General features: G+C 38.7%; 1 protein-coding gene across 6 annotated transcripts in view; it reads right to left on the bottom strand.

Annotated features, from left to right (window-relative positions):
* ADAMTSL1 (ADAMTS like 1) overlaps window positions 1–22,357 on the bottom strand; it is a 487,860-nt gene that overhangs the window by 187,741 nt on the left and 277,762 nt on the right. For 5 of the 6 annotated variants that reach the window (XM_072030863.1, XM_038170180.2, XM_072030865.1 and 2 more), the window contains exon 3: window positions 1,837–1,964. In XM_072030863.1, the coding sequence (XP_071886964.1) occupies window positions 1,837–1,964 (128 nt within the window). Of the gene's footprint in view, window positions 1–1,836; window positions 1,965–19,598; window positions 20,100–22,357 lie in introns of those variants that run through there. The other variant, XM_038170182.2, reaches the window with a different exon arrangement.

Genomic DNA, 22,357 nt, shown 5'->3' with positions numbered 1-22,357 from the left:
TTTTTCTAGCCTTGCCAGATTTGAAATACTCATGTACACAGGCCTATTTTCAAACCTTCAAAGTTTGGATGACTTTCTTTCTCCTGCTCCCTCTCTGCCTTTTCCTTAGCAACATGAACTGCCTGCATAGCACACACACACACACACAAAATAATTAGTTAAAAATCACTATTTCATTCGCAACTTCATGCAGGAAAAAGGAAAAACTACCTGAATGGACCAAAATTTGCATTTGTTTTCTTAAGGCAGGAAGTATTGCTTATACACTGAATGGACAGTAGTTAGGTATTGTATGAAAAGCAAGAACTCTTATTTGTGAGCTTATTGACTGAGATAGTTTCAGAGACCTGAACAATACAAGAATCACATGGAGGAGTTGTTTGTACGCCCACATGCTGCAGAACACTTATGCTACTACTACCATGGGCCTCCAATACTCTTCTTCTGTAAAGAAGGCAGAGGTGTAGCAAGCCCTTGTATTAAAGATGCCCCAGATCTTCTGAAATGCCTGGCTTCATGCCTGCATTAAAGGAGCATGCACAAGATCTCTTAGTTTCCTAAGACTGAAAAGGATACAGTGACTGCAAACAAACTCCCACCTTTGCAATTCCCAAATTCAAGGTCTTTAAAGAACACTTATTTGCCATGGAGCAAATAAGGGATGCAAATTTGACCCCAAGTTTAAAAACCAAAGTTTTCTTCTCCCCTCCTCCCTCCCCCACCGTGGGAATGATGTAGAAAAGTAGTGTCTTTCCATTAGTTGCATTAGATGATTTTGCCTATCTTTTCCCCTTCTAGTAGACAGTTGCATACTATCAGCCCAATAATTCTTTGAATCAGGAAACCAAACTGTCCACAGATAGAGTTAAAATACACAATATTCTATTCTGACCTTATGATTATATGCTTTGTGTTGTTTCTTGTCCTCACTAAAGAGCATTATGTTTTAAAACATCAGATGTAAGAACTAATTTGGAATGTATTGTCACTATTTTATTAAAATCAGTTTTATAAGCACATGAAAGAAAATTACAAGAGAAATGCATGCAGGATAGAAAATTGTATTATATTTTTTATACTACAATATATTAGGTATCAGAGATGGCAGAAAGCCACAAGTTTGAGTCTGGAGTTTTCCTTTGTATTATTTATCAGATATCTGCTAATATTTTTCACTACTTACTGCAGGTATTTTATCCTAAAGTAAGAAACAGTATTTGCTGGAAAATTTTTGTCTTGCATGTATTTTTGAGTGCAATTGTCAAGTGACTTGTCCATGTTCTATTGGAAGCAGGTAACTGCGGAAGAAGAAGTTCCTGGATGCCTGTCTCTGGTTGATTTCAACTTTGCACTAATCAATTCTACCCCTGCCTGTTAGGAAGAGTCGCTGATATGGAAGCCTTCCTATCTGGAATTTAACTCCTAAGATACCTGAGAAGAACTATCATTTCTTTTTTATAGTCTCAGTGTAGCTGAGATTGTGGGCCTCTAAACCTAGTGAACTAGTTTTAGTCTGGTACAAATATGTGAAAAGGCTTATTGCTTGAAAGATGAAAGTCTAGGGAGGTTTCACTTTTCAGTATCTGACAGCCTTCATCATGGTAAACAAGCTGTGCGGGAAACTTCTGCATCTCCATAGGTTCCCAATTTATATGTTTGTTGCCTTATCAAACACATTGGCCACTTGCCTGAGTCAGAAAACACGATCCATAATTTTCTAACACCAATGTAAAAATTTCATCATTGCTTGAGACCTATACTAGTTACTTATGATCTGACACATACCAGAACTTCAAATTCTCCCATCAGTACAGCAAAAAGCATTCGCCCACTTACTTGCTGCTCAGGCAGCGTCTCAGTGAATATGAAGCCCCTCCTCCACAAGTACGTGAACATTCACTCCATGAACCCCAGGCGTCCCACAGCGAGTCTCGGTCTTCCTCTGAGCGAGCTGTTCTGGAGCTCTGAGGAGAGGGAAAGAGAGGAAAAAAATCAGGAAAAATCAATTCAAAGACAAAAAATACTGTTGCTAGCTTCACCTTTCTTTTTGCAGGACATCATTTTGGTCATTGAATTTGGTCATTATTTGGTCACCAAATAAATCTGTCCTCTGGCATTCCTGCTGGTTGGCATCTGGTTTTTGTTGTGAGGGTTTCTCTAGGAAGTTGATTCCGTCTTTTGAAAACCATTGTCTCAGTTTGAGACTGGTATTGATTATTATAGAAGGCAAGGTATTTTTCCTGGTTAAGAGGAGGAGAGAGGAATATTGTATATGTTAAAGATTGTACTTCAAAGTTCTGTTGCTATGTTAGAAACTATGAAATGGCATATTAAAAATTGCCTTCCAAGGCAATGTTTGGGAGAAAAATAATCACAGTGTAGTCAATCTACATGACACCAAACACATTTAACATAAGATTTTCATACATTCACTATGGTTATTTTTCTCTGCCTAAAGATCTCCTATATGTTCTCTGGATTCCCAAATTGTGTTATCTCTATTTGCTGCATTGAAAAGAGAGAATGAATGCTAACTTAAGAGCTGGACTTGTCTTATGCCAGGTGCAGGCTCAGGCAGTGCTATCACTAATGCCAGCAGCATGGCCAAAACAACTCTGTGGAGAGGCAGCACTGATGGAATCTGAAGTGTTCAGATCTTCTGGGTCTGACTTATGAATGTACAGCACCACCTGTCTCAGATAATTCAGTCATTCACATACCAACATTTCACTTTCATTCATGCAAATGTACCTTATGAACAATCTGTAGGGAGACAAATAATTTAATAATTTAGATAGATATCATCCTTCATGGACAACACAGTTTTGCTAAAGGAAATGAATAACACACAGAAATATACAGAGGTGCATGGAAAATACTTATGCCTGATGGTGACCAGGCAGTGTACTCAATCAAAACATGGCTGTGGGCAATCACGCACTGAATACTGCATTCCTACTTGTATTTGGAATAAATGAGTAGACAAGAGAAGAATACAAGGGAAGCTTTGGTTGCACATCTTCACCAGAGAAAAAACACCAAATATCATTGCTAGCCCTCGTTGGAGGCATCAACATCAGCTGTCAACACTGAGGTATTATTTTAGATAAAGTAGCTCAACACTGAAATAATTTCATCTTCATTGAACTTGTGTAGAAGTTTTGTAATGAAATCTGAAACCCTCTGAAAAACACGAATATTGTATACTGTTATTTGCAGGCATAAAACAACAACAACAAAAGAATTGGTGACAGCTTAGAGCTGTGAGCAGTTTGTCACACAGCTGAGATCCAAAACTGAACACTGTGTCTGTAGAGCAAAGGACTTAAGTCTGACACATTATGATATGAAATATGTGTTAATTCAGATTTATCAAGGTGAGAGGTTAACCATTCTTTTTTTTTTTTTTTTTTTTTAGGAGCCAAGAATACATTATACAGTCTAACCATTAATACTGAGAAAATTTTCCAACGTGGAAATTATTCAATCCTACAAAATTTTGCAAGGGCATTGCAGTACACCCACTAGTGTCACCCATGATGCTGAATAAACAGCCAGGCATTAGACTAACTGACATGGAAGCCCATGTCTCTAATTAGTTGTCTCTATACTCAGCTCAGTAATGAGGCCAAAGTCTCACACTGAACTCTTTTCTCCAGTAAACAGAAAGCCAGTAATCTCAGTGTTATACACATTTGCACCTTCTGACAGTCATTAGTCCCATACATCTGAAGTATAAAACCACTGCCAGCGCTGTTCATATAGTCCCCTAGGAGTCCTCTACCCCGAAGCAATTCATTAGCTCACAGATCAGTACTTAGGTTACACAGGTTGACAGAGTAATTACATTGTTATATTCATTCCAAAAGCCTGATACTACTCTCAGATACACTGGCACAATAAACTCGGAGTAACTAAATGAAAGCTGATCATGTTAAACCTGTGTAAGTGAGCTCAGACTGTGTGCCAAATTGGCAAACTTCTATGGATAAATAGTTTAAAAGAAAGAAAATAAAGATTTGTAGGACACCTGCCTAGCTACTTTCTCTTCATTCCCTCTCTTCCCATGGTTTCTTTCATCAAGGCACAGACCAAACCTGATCTTGAAATATAAGTCACCTGTTTGGGCAGAATGGGGAAAGAATTTTCCTCCCCACAAAACACCAAATATAGCTATTTCTTTTGGTGGGATGAGTTCAGCAAGTGGCAAGGGTCAGGTGCGAGATGCCAGCACAGCATCACACCAGACTGTCCACCCAACTGAAGCTCCCTGGCATTTCACAATAGATGCCTGCGGCACTCCACATGTTACTGCTCATTTGCCCTTCAAAAGGCATGGATGCTCCTTTTTAAAACCAGATTATGCACGTTAAAGGGCAGATACCCAAATGCCACATACATAAGTCCTTTTGGACTTCTCACACAAAGAAGGCCGACCCTTTTGAATCCTTTTGGATCTGGTTGAAAGCATGCTGAGGTTGAGACTACCAAAAAACTACAGGGATTCAGGAGCAGAACTTTAAAGATACATTGAACATTAAAAGATAAATTGAAAAGGGGACACAGCACAATTCTTAAAGATTTTTTTTTTTTTTTTTTAATTATTTAGTAATCAAATCCTGTGAATGAGAAGGAAGTTAAACAGGCAAAAGGCAAGCTTTCCTCCAGCAGCTCTGTTGAAGTACCTCCACTCTGATCCTGCTGCCCCATTTTTGCACTTTTGTCAAGCAGACCTTGACAGCTGTGCTGAATAACTCGATTCTGTGTTGTGACCAGCCTCCATTCTCAGTTTGCTTAATGGCACGCAGTTTGTAATAGCATTTTAAACACATGCAGTACTTCCTTCAGCAGAACAGCTTTTGGAAGATAGTCTTGATGGGTAATTGAACCAGTTTTACATTGCTGTAACATTTAGTATGAGGTAATTTTGCTTTGGATCTACTGACAGTAAAAAAAAGCCTGAATTAATTTGTTCTGTGACACATAATACTTGATTTGTCTTCATGAGTGTACAACCATGATTTGACACTAAGTTTATCTTACCTTTATTAAAATGCAACATGATTTAATTTCAACACAATAACCACACAGGTAAATATAAAATTTAAGGTAAGATAAGTGATCAAATTCAGAATATGGCTAATCCCCACAGCTGCAGAAGATCACATATGCAACAGTTTTACAGATGTTATCCATCATCTAGATACAATCTCATTAACATTTACAAGTGAGACAAGAAGAACAACATGCCAATTTACTGAGTTTATTTGATCTGTTTCCTAAAGCGTATTTTTAAATGGCAACTTCTGTTTGCACTTTTACTCTGCTAAGAAGAAAATGCATATTTACACTTTTAGTTTAGAATAAACTGAGTATCTTCAAACTGAAAACTTGCCCTGAAGACTCAGCACTAGTTGAAAGCCCAGTCAATGACATAATTAGAAAACGTTGCAAGGTAAAGTTGCATGAACCAAGTACTCTTACCTCATCACAAATTGTAAGCATCAGCACAGCTAGACATTCTAAGGGTCCAAATTTTTCTGAAATAAATTGTACTCCCACCCAGAGGAAAGCCATGTGCCTGTTATTTGCATTCCAAGATTTGTTATAAGACCTATATATTCCCAGAAAGCACGTGATCTCAAGCTGGAATAGGCTCCAAGTTTTCTTTTAACAAGTGGAATAAACATAATTCATGTCAACTCAATCCATGTTTAATGTTAAAGAAAGTAGAAGTGGTTTTCCCTCCTATGAACTACACAGTTAAGACTGAGCCTGAAGTTCTAGCAATGCCTGAAAAGCCATTTTAAATCTGAAGAAGATTATGGATCTACTGCAGACTTAAAAAATATATACCATTACCAGCTAAGGACATGCTGTTTAGCACAGACTTTTCAGAAGCAGATTATACAACTAATTAATAGTTTCTGCCCACTTTCAACAAAGTTAACTAAATTGAAGAGCTTACATTAAAAATATTCACGATGATAGTTAAGAACATCTCACTTCTCTACAATACAAGGACTGCTACAGTACTCCTAAAAGCCCTAGAGTTCTTACTTACCATAAAGGGCAAGCAGGGGGGGAAAAAGAGGGAAAGAAGAAGAAAAGCAGAGGAAGGTACATACCTCTAAAGCTGCCAGGAGCAATGTAACCACCAGCCAAGGCTTGCTTTAACTAACACTTCTCTCTTAGAAGTCTTTTTAACCCTGCCAGAAGTACCTCAGGTTGGTACTTCTCTAAACGTCATCATGCACCGAAAGAGGAGAATACAAATGCTCATCAAGATCTGCTATACCCTACTGCTGATACATAAACAGCTTCCTTCTTTCTTCTGTCCATCCTAAGTAGGGACAGCCTCAGCCATCTCAACCTCAGCTTTCCAAGACGTACCCACCACTTTATTCTGACACCTACATCATCAACGGTAGAAATGTTCCCCACTGAAGGCAATTTGCTTATAAATGACCTACATAAAACAAAGAAGTCTGTTAGCACTAATTGAAACCACCTTGCTGTTTATACCTCATTACCCTAATACACACTTAACCTGAGGGTGATCCTTCAGCTACCACCCAAAAGAGCAGCTGCAGGGGAAAGGGGGCCTGCAGATGCTCAAGGAGTTCTCTAGTGAGAAAGAACACTCTATGCTTTTGGACAAGACAGCATAAAAAATCATGTGTACAAAATGAAAGCATGAAAAAAATGAACTCACTGTTAGTGGATTAAGCATGCTGTTGAAAATGCTTACAAAAACAAAACAAAACAAAACAAAAAAACAAAACAAACAAACAACAACAACAACAAAAAAAAAAAACAAAAAACAATACAAGGGAGTGGGGGGGCTAAACTATGAGCTGAACAAAGGGCTTCTTAGAATATAAACAGAAATAGTCTGATATAATCAAGTAAGCCTAAAAGAATTGTATCCAATTTTATAGTAGGAAAAATAAACAATAAAATCCAGTGTCAGTGGTTAACAGCAATTTCTGAATTTATTAAAGAATTGTCAAGCATACATATTGTATTCAGACAGCTGAATAACGGACCTTTTCTACCCTCTCCACTAACATACAGTACACAGAAATCATTTAAACCATCTGGAATAGTATGTGAAAAACACAATAAGTGTCACACATCCTTAAATCACAACAGCTGCCTGGCCATCCAGGAGCTGCATCCCTGATGAGAAAACCATGTTTCTTCTAAGAGCATGTGTGTACACATGTGTGTGGGTGCACAGAGGGAGAAACATGAAAAGTAGCAAGACCTCTGTTCATACCCTGAGACCTATAAATGCAGCTCAGCCTTAAGAAAATAAATCTCTAAGTTGCATACTGGAATTTAATTTAAAATTTTGTTTGGAAATGGAGTATCCCTACAGAATCCAACTATTTGTCAGTGTCACACAGAGATGAGTGCATATAAATGCAGATCATGTTCTTTCATTGCTCCTCAGTTACGAAGGATTCCAATCTGCCTCCTCCTTCAGCACGATGCTGCTGAAGTCATATTTTTCAAGCAACCAGTATGCTTCCTAGATTAAACAGCAACATAGATAGTGAAAACTGCAATTAACCTGTTGTTGGACTAAGGCAGTGATACAGAGCTTAAACCACAGTTATTTCCCAGATGATATGCACTACTGGGTTTGGTTAAGAATTTTAGATCATCTGGTTCTTATCATACCCCCACTGTTTAGGGGTATGATGAACTGTCAGTGACAATATGCAAGGCTCCTCTGAGGCCATTGGCTAACTTGTCTTTTGCTACTGTGAAAATGATATTAGGGACAAAAAAAAAAAACAAAAAAAAAAAAAACACAAAAAAAGAAACAAACAAACAAAAAACTATTTTCTCTATTATGTGGGCTTTCTGCCCTTCCTTCTCAGATACATCCAAACAAATCCTTGTATGAATTCTTGCCAAGCCATACATTCTCCCTCTTTTGAGTAATCCTTAATCATCCTTTGATGTTAAATTGTCATTGAGGTAAAATTGATACACTGAGGTACTTCACAGTACCTCACCGAAATGCTGTTTGTATTGAACCACTTATCTAGTGCTCTCAGCACTTATCTAGGTGTGTAACAGTAGAAGACAAGTCCCTCATCCCTTTGTAGGAAACATATTTCAAAACTTCAACCAATGTAAATATATGGTTTGTAAGATTTAATTTGTACGGTGTTGCATATCTTTGTTGCATTCCATCCAAAGTAATGGATGAATTAAAGTTCAAATAGGAAACTGCTTGGAAATTTCTGTCTTTTAAGGGAAGGCAAGACAGAAAAAAATCATGGCCAGCTGAATTATTACTGGTATTTATTGTCAAACAAAATGTTAACATGCAAGACTGTTCTGACTAGCTATGGAAACTTTCCTGCGCTATTCTCTTGGAAAAGTCATGAGTAAAATATCTAGACATGTCCAGTTTGCTGTGCACAAAAATATTTTTAATGTATCTAGGCATGAAGCTGCACATCACTTTAAACAGTACTGTATGTTTGAAGCATATCAGCTCTTCCAGTACTATGCTGAAGAAAGGTCTTATTAAAATAAGCCTTATCTTGTGAGGAGAATAGTTCCATGGAAGCACCAGGACTCACCACCTTAATAATCACCCACCACTATATATCTGCCCGTTTCATGCACCTCATCCAAGCACAGCTCCACAGGATAGCCTTAGCAGCATATCCAATGATGGAATAGGAATGAATGGTGACCTGTTTTAATTTACGAAGGGGGCTGCTTCAGGGTCAGAGTGATCATCTGGTGTGATAGATTGTGTTCCTTTTGTCCTCACCATATCCCATGTAAAGATGACTTCACCCACCAGAACTGCCAGCCAGCCACCCTGAGGAAGGACCACACAAGCCAGAGAAATCTGCCTACCCACTAGACATCCTTACCAAAAGAGATCATTTTGCTCTCACAGATGCCAAAAGATGAAAAGAACAAATGCCCTTCTGCCCAGGCTGCCAGAGCTGTTTGCTGCACCTGAGATGCTAAATGACCATGGCTGCAATTGTTCCTGTGATTAACTGCACACTGTTTCCTATGGCCGAATTAAAAGGATGCATGTTCAAACTCCTACTAAAACATTGTCTTCTCTGATATGCAACCTGGAAAGAAAAGTAGCTGCAATAAACATCAGAGCTTTTGAGGTGTAAGTGTCTACACTGTCTCGTCTGCTCCTGGAGCACAGCAGCTCTCTCTGGTCTGGTGTGGAGCTGTGAGCAGAGTACCAGCCCACTTGCCTCTGGCTTCCAGTCTTGGAAATTAACTGAGGAATTTTTGCCTCCTTTGCAGTTGCAAGACCAGGCAAAAGGCCTGTGAGAGGATCATGAGAATATTTCCTATGGAAAACCCCTGGCACAGGAAACACTAGATCTGAGTGACTCCATGCCCCAAGGAAGGCACTAGCACAGATGCACACGTGCATGAGGGTATATCCTGTACTTTGGGTAATTACTTTATGCTTAGAACTTGCTACTACAGAAAAATGGGCCGGGAATTTTTTCATTTTTATTTATTTATTTATTTATTTATTTTTCCTACTCAACAAAAAAAAAATCCTATTTTTTTTTTTTTTTTAATTTGCCCTTTCTTCAGGATCTAAATCATCTATCACTTAGAAGAAATTGGATAAGACACCTTGATGAGAAAGTGAGAACAGGAAATCTCTCTAAGATCCTCTTTAGGTATTTCAACATTCATTCTGCTCCTGCAAGCAGAGTCAAAGTGCAGAGCAATAGGTGGACAATTTTTCTTTATTCTGAGAGAAGACATTCAATAGGCAAATTGCTAGCTCAGTTCCCGGTGACATAAGAAAAAATTTGCTGTGGTAGTCTCTTTTGTTCCTTTTTGTCTTCTCTTAAAAATCATAGCTGTGCAGGAACTGTGGGAACAGAAAAAGGGAAAATTATTCCTTTTTTCACTTTTTAAATTATTCACTTTTTAAATTATTCACTTTTTTCCTTTTGCACATGAAGGCAGAGGTTAATGTAGGAGGAAATAACTATATATCACCTGATATGGTTATTTCGCAAGTAGTAAGGAGACACAGTGTCACAGTGAACTCTGATTTCCTGAAAACAGAATGCCTGTAATCTCAGTATTGTACACATTTACACCCTACAACAGTCATTAGCTGTGGGCATCAAGTGTTCTCTGAAGGACAAAAGTATTGCCAGTGCTATTACCATTGTCCCTTGGGATTCCTCCTGCCCTCAAAAAACCCATACAGCTGTGCATATACTGTTTTAAAATGAATCCTCATGACCCATCATAGAGAGTACACAGCTTCTAGTCTGCAACAAAAAAGGGAAGAAAAGATAAACAGTTATGTCAGTACATTAAGAGCTAAACAGCTATTCTCAAGGCTGGACTGTAAGTTGTATCCCAGGAGAAATGTGCCAAATGTGAGCTCATTTCTTCTAAAAGGGCAGCAGCCAGCCAGGAGGGTTGCTGGCAGAGGATGGAGGTGACACCATATCACTTCAACACACTGCACGCTGCACTCCCTATAACATTTTATAACAGTGCCTTGGAAAACTCAGATCAGTCCTATCTCTCACTGCAGTTACCCGTATGAAAATATACACCAGGGGAGCAATGAGAATACAAGAGCTCTCTTTCTTGCTTTCACAGACCTGAATTACAACACCCTGTTGTATTTAAATCCTGCTGTGCTGGTGTAAACACCAGGCATGGGTGATCCAATACAGTGCAGGTCCAAGCTGGCTCAACCTCAGGCTTGTCGCCTAATTGACTCAGAACAGTTTTTGAGGCTAGGACTTTTTCAGACGCAGGGTGGGTGAAATCACTTTCTAGAATTCGGAACCCACCCAACAGAATGGGTTCAAAAGTACATCTTGCACTCGAGGACTTTGGGTTTGCTTTCCACGTAGGAAGGACTGGGTGTGGGGAAGGAACTGAGAGGGGTACACAGAAAGGAAAAGAAAGAAATGAAAAACTATTGTCTGTGACAATGCCTGCTACATGTTTTCTAAGTGGAGAGACATGAAAGCTGTGTGCTGGCTTGTCTGTGTCTGTTGGTCAAAAAATAAATTGGTCCACACGTGGCAGACAGCCCCATTTCCGTGGGTGAACCATTGTCTCCCTCAAAAAGTCAGGGTAACACATTGAATAAGTGAGTATTAGCCATTTTCCTTCGGCTTAGTAAACTGACCTTAGGCTTCCGATATTTACAAAGATTAAACATCTGCACAGGCCATAACAGCTAACCGTTACTCCTTTTACATGCATCAACCCCCACATGGACTGGATTGAGAAACTATGGTTCTGAAAGTCCAAGCTAGAAGACTGTGTCATGTTAACCTAGAAGGAAACAAGCCTGTTAGCTCCAGGGTGGTTCAGCCTCCCTTGCAGCTGGTGGGAGCAGTAAGGCAAGTTGCCATGGGATATGAGAAGAGATGGCACTCTCTGGTCAGGAGGCATTTCAGGGAAGGGAGGAGAAATCTCCAAGGGCTTGTGTAATTTCAGATAAACACCCACAATTATGAGGTTTATTCAAATTAAATGAAGACTCCTATCCTTCTGATGGTCTGCCATCTCGTTCAGTTACCTCATGGAGCTGTGTATGTGTTTATTTTCACAAGAGGCTATATAAAGGGTTGAAACATTGAGGAGCCTCAGTGGAAGCAGGAAAACTGAAAGGTAAATGTTTATGAAAAAGAAGAGAGAGCAAAAGAGAGGGAGAAAGAAGAGAGGAAGAGGAAGAGGAAGAGGAAGAGGAAGAGGAAGAGGAAGAGGAAGGAAGGAAACCAGAAATTATGTGGAAAGCTCAGGATCTCATGTCATAACAACAGAAAAAGGGAAGATGTAAAGAAAGCTCACAGGATCTTTAGGATTTAATTGCAAATCTTAGGTATAGTCTAATATTTATTCTCCCTTAATCACTAGCAATTGATTTCAAATTAATGTAGATGTTTCTTTAACAGAAAATGCACTTAGTTTTTAAGAGTTTGTAGTACCAACATGCATGAGTTTTCTCAGAGTACCAGATTTTTTTTTTTTCATTATTTTAAATTGTTACAAAGATGTAAAGACTTCCAGGTTATAAGCTGTTGCTGCTGTCATACTGCCCTCTCATATCACACATAATGAAAAAATGTTTTCTTTCCTCTCACCAAATAAAAAGAAAGACATATCCACATTTTGGAGCCAGCATGCTGCACAGAAGAGGCTGTGGCAGCCCCTCCCCCCCCCCCCCCCCCCCCCCCCCGCCAGTCTTCATCTCTGGTAAGATGTGGTAAACCACTCCCTTTTGCCCTGTTGCTCACCAGCACTGACGTGTGATTGAACTCATTACAGACCAAGACTGCTCAAGCTTGGAGCACCAGAGAAGAGTCTTACAACTCAAGCAGGGGATGTTTAAGTTTTTAGATTCAAAAATTTCTGTTGAATTACATTCTCAACCCCCCCCCTTCAGAATGCTCATCTTTAAAATGTGGCCCTGGATACATCTTTAAGGAACATACTGTTGATACCACAGTAACTTGAAAATCCCCCACTCTTTTTTAAACAGGAACTATGAAAATGTCATATCTAAAACACATCCACAATCATAATCCATCCAAATACCAAAATGAAAAAGAAAAGACAGCCCTGGGCTTGTTAAGGGCGGTTATATTAGCCTTCTACAACAGATGCTTTTAACAGTCCAGACTGAAAGAAATACAGGGATTTAAGTAAGTCAATAAGTAAGTAAGTAAGTAAGTAAATAAATAAATAAATAAATAAACCACCAATTTGATGCCAGCACCAGAACAGTAGGAGACCTTATTGCTTCCTTTATTCCTTTTCATTTCTGTTTCTGTTGATATAGCACAGGAACTGAACAATACACTAACAAACTTCAAACAGGGACTGAGATTATATCCAACAAAGTTAGAAGAGGAAATATGACACCCCTACAGAACATTCATATGGAAAAAAAAAGTTATATTTATTTTGTGGGACAGTTTAAATTTATTATAAATTACATATAATTTCCTGTCTCATTTCTTGAGCACTCTTGGAATTTATTTCAGGATATCTTACATTATCATACACACCCTTCCCTCAGCCCTGACCCTCTCCGTGCTGGACTTGCTCTAAAGGAAGTCCCTGAAAGGCAGCAATCTCAGGGCAACCCCTAGAGTGTTGAAGCTTTGGAAGAAAATCCATAAAGGCAGTGAAGATGAAACTGGAAACTGTGTGAAAATTAGTGCACTGAAGAATCAGGAGCATACCACTTTTTTCTTTACACAAATAGAAGAAGGAACACTGCTGTGAGATATATCCAAATAATTCACAGGTGGCAAAACTATTAAGATTTCAGCATACGCTTGCCTTGGAAGCAGAATAAAACTCACATGCTATCCTTGCTGCTTTCCCTTTCCCTCCCCCAGTAACCTGCCTATATTGCTTCCCAATTTCAACACTATATTATCTACTTATACAAGAAATTTGGAGAAAATGGGCTGTGGCAGCAAAGAAAAAAAAATTGCTCACATGTGAAATGAAATTCTAATCAAGACACTTAAAGAGAAAAAAAAAAGGAAATAAACTGATAGTTAGTAATCTTGGATATGGTGTCATCTCACTGTCAGTGGATTCAAGGTTCTGGTCTACAGTTGTCTTCAACATGTACATTCAGATTCAGGCCATAACAAACTCACAACCCTCAGCAAAGTTGTTCTATTGAAAATAAGACAAAACAATCACTCAGGTTTCACCCAAGGATATTCATGACCAGTGTTTTTTGGATACATTTTAATTGTCCTGAAGCATGACATTTGAATACCACATGAAAAAGCTCACAACAAAAACAGCTATGAAATGAAGGACTGTAGTACAAAGTCTGGGCAGGTGAAATTCAATGCACCATTATTGCAGTTAACAGAGGCAAATTAATTTATATAGCTGAAAAATTTGATCTGAAATTTCATCTGATGCTGTGCTTTTGAATCTTATACTTATATTAGAAGTTATTCTAAGAATAACATTTGCCACTTCCAAAAAATGGCCAAACACTTAAATGCTGATGACTCCATGCAACTGTGGAAGAACCCTCTACAGGGACAGATAAAATACTGCACACAATCATCTTGAAAGACAAATAGAACATGTGAGAATGTCATCTTAAAAAATGTGATACTGACTTTTAAAAATTTCAAGTATCTATAATCCCCAATAGACAATCCTTTCTTCACTTCCCTTTTGAATATCAGCCTTTTTTTTTTTTAAGTGATAAAAAAATACAAGTCCAAATATGTACAATGAATCTTAGCATACATGATAGCAAATCTCAGGCCTGTGATGAAACCTAAGCATTTCTTGAGATATAAAGACATCTGAATGACATTTACCATGACTGGGCTATGCTCAACACCCTACAGGGCCAGGAAGCTACAAAAGATTTTACAACACTCCATGAAATGTGTACTTCTTACTTACTTTCTCCAGTTTTCTTGAACATACACTTAAGGATTAGGAGATCAGAAGGCTGGAGCACTTCTCCTGTGAAGACAGACTGAGGGAGTTGGGGTTGTTCAACCTGGAGAAGAGAGGGTTTTAGGGAGACCTTATAGTGGTCTTCCAGTGCCTAAAGGGGGCCTAAAAGAAAGCTGGGGAGGGACTCATTCTAATAGAGTGATAGGACAAGAGGTGATGGATTTAAACTAAAAGAAAGTAGATTATATTTTAGGAAGGAAGTCTTTATGATGAGGTTGGTGAGGCACTGGAACAGCTTGGCTAGAGAGAAACTGTGATTGCCCCATTCCTGAAAGTGTTCAAGGCCAGGTTGGATGGGGCTTTGAGCAACATGGTCTAGTGGAAGGTGTCCCTGGCCATGGCAGGGGGGTTGAAATGAGATGATCTTTAAGGTCCCTTCCAACCTAAACCATTCTATGATTCTATGATCCTATTCTCTAAGATGTCCAACATCCAAAACTGGTCAGCCATCCTACTGCCTATCTGCTGATATGAAACAGTGGCAATGCCAAGGGCAAATGTCAACCCTTCCTGTGAAACAGCATGGAATAATTTGCATTCCATTCCAACATACAGTATTTTGATAAAATTAAATGTTTCACAACAACTTTTGATTAGTTACTATCCACCAAATGAAAAGACTGCTTTCATAACTGTTCCTGGCTTGGGCTAGAATGGGTTTCTTTTTCTTTTCTTGCTCCCTGTCCTGACACCACAGCATCTGTTGGATAATACATTTTCACAATTTATTTTTTTTTCCCCTGCAGTTTCCTAGTTTTTATCCATGTAATTGCTGCCTGTACAGACTTTTCTTACAAGCATCAGAAAATAACTACGAAAATCAGCAATAGAGATAACAGGACTGCCTACAGGTTTAAGAAGACAACCCCATAACAGAAACTATGAGGATATATTTGGATGACTAACAACACAATTATAATGGATACAGTTTTGGTTTGTTTCACTGAAAATTCAGTTATGCAGAGATTGATAGCCCTCTCCTAAATAACTATTAATCTGGGCATATAGGCTACTCAGGCTTCACATTAACTACTGATACTTGAGAATTTTTAGCATATGAATTTATTCAGGTGCCAGATCTATGACTACAGGTGACTGTGCTCTAACCTTCAGAACTCCTATGGTGTTCTATTCCATAGTTTCATTATTATTCCTTGCCAGACCTATGAATCTAGCAAAAGTCATTAAATTGCACCTATCTTTAGTGACACTGATGTAGAAGCTCAACAGTTCAGCAGCCTTCATTAAGTAGTATTCACTTAAAACCAAAGGAAAAATAAAATACCATCACATGATCTTAGTATGGCTTCTGCAAGCAGTCTAACACGAAGTCCGAGAAGCCTTGTCACTTGGTAAAGAGAGTATATAAATGATATACTTAAAACAAACAACAACAACAAAAAAAAACTCTGAAGGAGGAGGTAACTTAAATAAGTCCAAACACAAAATTCTGGAGTAATGTGTGAAGAAAGTTTTGAATATACACTCTTAGTAGCATTAGATGTTCATGTAAGCTATTGTGGCCTTTATAGATATCGGTCATTTAAAGTATGGTGGCACTGGTGGCAAACCACAATGGTGAGAAATTTTCCACCCCTTTGCACAAATAAATTATAGGTTTGTATAGTTAAGCTATGAAAGTCAGTGCATCCTTACCCAACTGAGGTGATCAAATGCCAGTCTGCTCGTAGACATGTCTATGCACAAAGATGTGCACACTTTGGACGCTGTACTGGAAAATCCTTCTCTGTACAGCTATAAATGTAGAAACAGATGAACAGACATACAGCAGTAGGTATACCTATCTACATGTGAAAGGAAAAACTGTCAAGCATTGTACTTTCAGATGTAAACAAGAAGCATTATATTCATTCCACTGCTAATTGTGGTTGTGGTCATCCAAGACAGACCCTGTAAGATAATAGGAGAATATGATGCCAAAGAGCCTGGAAGGAATGGACTATTGTATTTGACTATTTTCCATGTACAAATCAGCACAGCAAAAGAAAGAAATCCTGCAGAAAAAACACATGTACTTTATTACAGTTCATAGTGTTAGTTCTGTAAATAACACAACAGCAACCCAGAGAGCTAAAAAAAGCTGCTGAAAAGATGCAAACAACAAATGCAAATGTGATTAAATGCCCTTCTGACATGAAGTGATTTGACTTCAAGTTTGGATGAACACGCATGTCAATGGCTGGTTATGGTTTTGGCCACATTCCCTTTGAGTTAGACAACTGTGATTTGCTTGTGTTAGACTTTTATTTTTAAACCAATAGAAAGGAAAATCTTTGGAACAGATTGCCTATTCTCTTTTGTTTCTCTTAAAAGTGGTGTGCTAATATTTTCTTAGCATGCAAAAGTTCACAGAGCAATGATCAAAATTCTCCAAATACCTGCTTAGTCTGGGAAGAGAGAAACAGAGAGAGAAACAGTCTTTTCAAGTTGTTTTCAGTCTGATTTAAGTTTTTCAAGACAGGCAACTAGAGTTATAGCTCAGATTTTTAAAAGTATCTGTGAAAGTACCTAACTGCCATTTATACCAGGGAAACTGTACGTCTGGGCATGGAGCAAATTCTAGGGCAGTTATCAAATAAAGTACAAACCCCACAGATCTTAATCAAGCAGCCTTCTATTACTCAACTGAAAATTATTTCTTTTGAAGAAGATTAAGAACCATGATGGAGTACTACACTCACCACTACAGTTTTCCAGGTGGTCTGCCTTGAAGCAGACTGTATCTGCTGGCTAATGAGGGGATGCCGCAGATGGTGCCTCTGGACTTGTCCTTCCCTTTAGTATTTTGTGTGTATGGGCTGGAACTGTGCCTGGGCTATGCAAGCTCATTACAGGGGCAAAGAAGCAAATGAAAGAGCAAAGGCACTACTCTTCTGTACAGTGTCTTACTGAAAATACAGGGGCATTTGATGAATGATTGCAAGATTAATCCTTTGAGCAGCTGCTACCAAGCCCTAGTGCTTAAAACTGCAAACACTTCTACTGATGTTACTGGAGTGCTTCATGACTGGAGGTTGCTCATTCTGCCCAGTGTAGGCAAGACAAAGATTTTAGAAACACACAAGATTAGAGAAACACGTAAATCCAGACATAGATTTTCATATCTCTGAACTCATACCACCTACTTCATTAGAGGCTGGTAATCTATATGGCTAATAGCCATGTCATAAACCTATTTATGTATGTATTTATTTATTTATTTATTCAAAAACATCAGTGAGCCATACCCTGTAGGAATTCATGCTGCAATAAACTACAGTAGTAACATTTAGCCCAGGGTATCTTAAAATTTATCTCTATCTCTATCCAATCTAGAAGTCAAATTCTTGCATATTTACCTAATCTCCTGCTGAAAGCTAGGAAAAGATTTTTTTCTGACTGTGGACAGAGTAAAAGAATGGTCTGATTCAAAAAAGAAAGTTAGGCTTTCACATCACAATTCTTAAGGCCACAAAGAGATTTGGTAGGAGGTGTGGGGGGGAAATCTCTTGAGGCAGGATAAATCATGCAAATAAAAACTAGTATAGTACGGAATAGAATGCATAATAGCTGGCAGCTATTTATACACTATTTATTTTCATGAAATGGGGACTGAGAACTTAATTCACAAGCAGGAGAGTGAAGTATAAATGTTATAAGTATGAGCTTAATATGGGGCCAAATCCTACAGTCCTTACATAGTCTTGTTGAGTCATATCTCCTGTTGATCTTCTCTAAATTAGCAGTGCAGGATTGGCTCATAATATATTACAGTCATCAGGTTATAAACTTCTCATTTTCATCTGTGAAAGAGAACCAATGACTGACTTTATGCCACTTCGTGTGATTTCAGTGTTTTAAATAGAAAAATAGACCTTTCAACAAACTGGAAATTTAAATCTCAGCCTTGGTAGCTTTCTTATTTCTAGTAATGAAATGCCATTTAGTGATTCAATATCTAAAAGATTAAAAAAAAAATCATGACATTGTTTTTATTAAGCATTTGGAATATGGTTATCCCACTAGTTTAGGTCCAGACGTAATTAAAAAATTGGTTAAAAGTGTGTTAAGATTAGTTTGCAATAATTAGCACAGACTGTTTCATACAAATAAATAGGAAGATGCAAGCAACTAAAGAGTTCTTTTTTTTTTTTTTTTTTTTTTTTTTTTTTTATTAAGATTCTTTTCTATTTGGATATGTTCAGTTAAATCTTCAGGAAAAGATAAAATAAAATAAAATAAAATAAAATAAAATAAAATAAAATAAAATAAAATAAAATAAAATAAAATAAAATAAAATAAAGGTATGCCAAGACCCCTACAGTATCAAAAGTGTGTGTATACTAATATTCTCACTGCAGATTTCCTGATAGCAAACACACCTATAAAATTAAGTATGAGTCACAATGGAACACTTAATCTCAATCAAACAGCAGAACTACAGCATTCATCCGTAGAGCATCCTATCAGGATAATCAGGGGAATTATGAAAGAAAATCATACAATAATGATCAACATTATAGCCTTGAAGTATACCAGATATCACATAATATATCTTCCAAAAGTTGGTATAAACTTGTCTCTCTAACAAGTTACAGCAATAATAAGAGCTCATTTAAACTGGCTGCAGGAAAAAGTTCGGTACATGCTGTACCTGGTTTTTCTGCATTTCTGCATGTGCACAGTAAAAAATACTTTTTCTTGTCTGTTTTTTTTTTTTTTTTTTAAGGAAGGAAGAAAATTCCAGGAACATTACAGTGTGCTATATTTTGATTTAAAGGGGGAAGAACAGCACTTCGCCAAATCCCAAGCATTTAAATCACCGTTCACAGGTCATTGCTCTCCAAGTTTATAAAAGTGATGCCAACATCAACTTCTTAGCTCTACCTGCAGCAACCCACAATAATATCAAGCCTCAAAGTCAGCACTACTTTAGCAAAGATAAAGTATACGTGATTTGTTCAAAACAAACTCGATCGGTGATCTTAAGGAATTAAACATACCCACCCGTGTATGTACACACAGACACATCATCAGCTACAAGTGAGGCACATTTACATGAAAGAAACAGCATTTACCAGGAGGAGTGAAGCCAGAAGCAGGGTGCCAGCAGCGGTCCAGCTGCAGCCCTCCATGGTTGGGTCTGTCCGGGACCTGGGGTCGGACACCGAACAAGCTGTGAAGCGTTCCGCTGCCTGCTGTCACATCCAGTGCTGGTGCGAACTTCAGCCCTGCTTCTCCGCCTCCATCAGCTCTGCTCACATTTCCTGACCCAGGGGTGGGTGAGTGGGTTGGGGTGGGCTGCGGGGAAGTCCTCCCTGAGCCGGCGAGCAGCCAATCCCCCTCCTGCTAAACAGACGTGCAGCACAACAAAGCCAAAGGGTCTGGGGAAAGTGTAACAGGCAAAGGCAGAGGGAAAGAAAACGGAGGGAGAAAGGAGGAGGAGAAGGAGGAGGAGAGAGGCAGAATGGCACAGCTGAAGGGAGTGCTCTGCCCTCAGCTAGCCGTCCTCCAGGAACTCTGCTCCACCACTTGCCGCGAGCTGTTCGGGCGTATTGCTAGGTCACTAGCATTCCTCCTGAGCATGCATTATTCCAGTCAAGAGAGAAATTTAATCTGTGTCAATGTGTAACATATGCCATATAAGGCACCAATCAGAAAATTCCGAAATCTGCCAGGGAGAACGTATGTTTTATTGCAATTGTGTATTTACTACAGGTAAATTGCTCTCTGGAACTCTTTTTTCCTCCTTGTTCAGCAGTAAGAGAGTCTAACTCTGATCCCAAACTGTGAAGCAGATATGTTTCTACCAGGACTGAGAGACAGTCTTTCTGTCATTACTATTTTCCTTTTGGAATTAATTTAAAAACCACTCTATTCTACATTAGAAGTAAAGTGAGCTTATGGGAGGGAGGATTCTGGACAGAAAGACAGGATCCACACACCTCAGGAAAGCTGGAAACTCTGTCTTTGAAGTATTAACTTGACAGATGGGAGTTTCAAATCCTTGCTCTTACCCTGTTCAAGATTCATCCAGTTTGCATACCCATGCCCCTTCACTGCCCGAAGTCTCTAGCTTTTTTCCTTTTTTTTTTTTTTCCCTCTTTCTCTCTCTCTCTCTTTTTTTCTTTCTCTCTCTCTTTTTTATTTTTTTTTTTTTGTTATTTTTTATTATTTTTTTCATTTTCATTTCTTTGTTGACTCTTATTTTCTAAAGCAGAAACTGTGAACTGGATCCAAGAAACTCTCAATGCAGTAGGCATTCTCCCACATGGGGCTGTTTTGGACTTCTCTTGCAGTTGCAAGATTATGGTGCTGCAGGGCAAGCTAGGTTCATATGGGCATGCAGAAATCCTCCTCTCCAGTAAGCTCTGACAGTGAAGGAGAAAAATAATGTACATGTGTTGGGGAAGGAGAATAATATGCTAGCAATGAACAGAGCATAGGGAAACTTTGCCAAGGGCATCAGGTCTGGGGTCATAGAGGAAAAGGGAGCAAGTGTAGACCACAGACCATTTAAAAGAACTGTGCATCAGTAGAAATGAATAACAGCCTGGAGGAAAAGCTTGATGAGCAGATGGGGAGAGATACAAAGTCTGCAAGAAGGAAGGAACTGAGAGGAAAAAGGGTTTACACATGTTGAGAAGTCAGGAGGAAAGAAGAGGGTCTGGCTCAGTATTGCAGGAACAGGAACATAAATACCAGAGATATCTGAAGGCCAAAACAGAAAAGAGAGAAACTAGACAGAACTGGGTTTGGGAAATTAGGGTGAAGAGAGAAATTTGGAACAAAAACCAAAAATAATTAGGAACACTGGGAGGAACAGATTTCAGCTTGCTATGGCCGGCAGCAGACTGGTTAGGGACCTTTGAACTTGGCAGGCTAGGAAACACAACGTGGAAGACTGAAAAGCCAGCTAGGTGGACTGAGTGCAACAGGGGTGAGAAGAGGCTTAAAATGGATCCCAATAATCCTCTACCACCAGTGAGTCCTTTATAAGGCCAGATCCTTTCCCATAGCAAATTCAGAGACCACACTCTGTGGAAGACTGAAGGATAGACCACATTGCACCATGCTCAGCTCAGCAGCAGAGAAACCACTGTTTGTTGACACCATGTCAGAACTTAAGACGTCTCAGATTGCCTTTGAAAAACCCAGGAAACTAAACAACAAGAAACATACACCCCCAAACGCTTTGCTTCACCGGCAGTGTCAACCAAAACCTAAGACTTGTACAAACTGATTTTTTCCATACAACTCCCGAGCCAACACTGACTGTTTTCTCCCTTACTATGTTTCCTTGGCCCAAGAAGACTAACATATTATGAGAAGTAATTACAGCTAATTCCTGGAATTTCTGTACACTCAGTTCTCAAGGCCGAATTTTTATGGTGAACAACGTTTGTGATATTTCGAATAGGTGAAATGATGACTGCTTTATTTGTAAGGACCAAACTGCTCCAGTTATGATTAGATGTGTTGCAGTGGTAAGAGGATGGTAACTGAGAAGGACATATTCATAACCATATATAGTTTTTCTCTTTGCCTAGCATTAAACTCGATACATTGCACAAACAGTGCCTAAGACCTTTTCAGAATTCTGGAATTAAGGCATTTAGTATTCAACTTTGGAAAAGGTAGGGTTTTGAAAAGAAAGTTTTGGAGATTCTTACCAGTACAGAACTCTCAACAGTCAGCTAAGTCATCTAAACTAGAATAACCGGAGCCTACTTGTATCTGATATAGAGCCTTGCTATTGTTTTGCTCACAGATCTCCAATTGCAGCTGATGAGTATTTTGTATGCAGAATAATGGCACGCCAAGGACATTAATGTTG

The sequence above is a fragment of the Anas platyrhynchos genome, chromosome Z, assembly GCF_047663525.1.
Source record: "Anas platyrhynchos isolate ZD024472 breed Pekin duck chromosome Z, IASCAAS_PekinDuck_T2T, whole genome shotgun sequence".
Lineage (NCBI taxonomy): Eukaryota > Metazoa > Chordata > Aves > Anseriformes > Anatidae > Anas > Anas platyrhynchos.
Note: the sequence above shows the minus strand (reverse complement) of the source record. Positions and strands in the feature narration are given on the sequence as shown.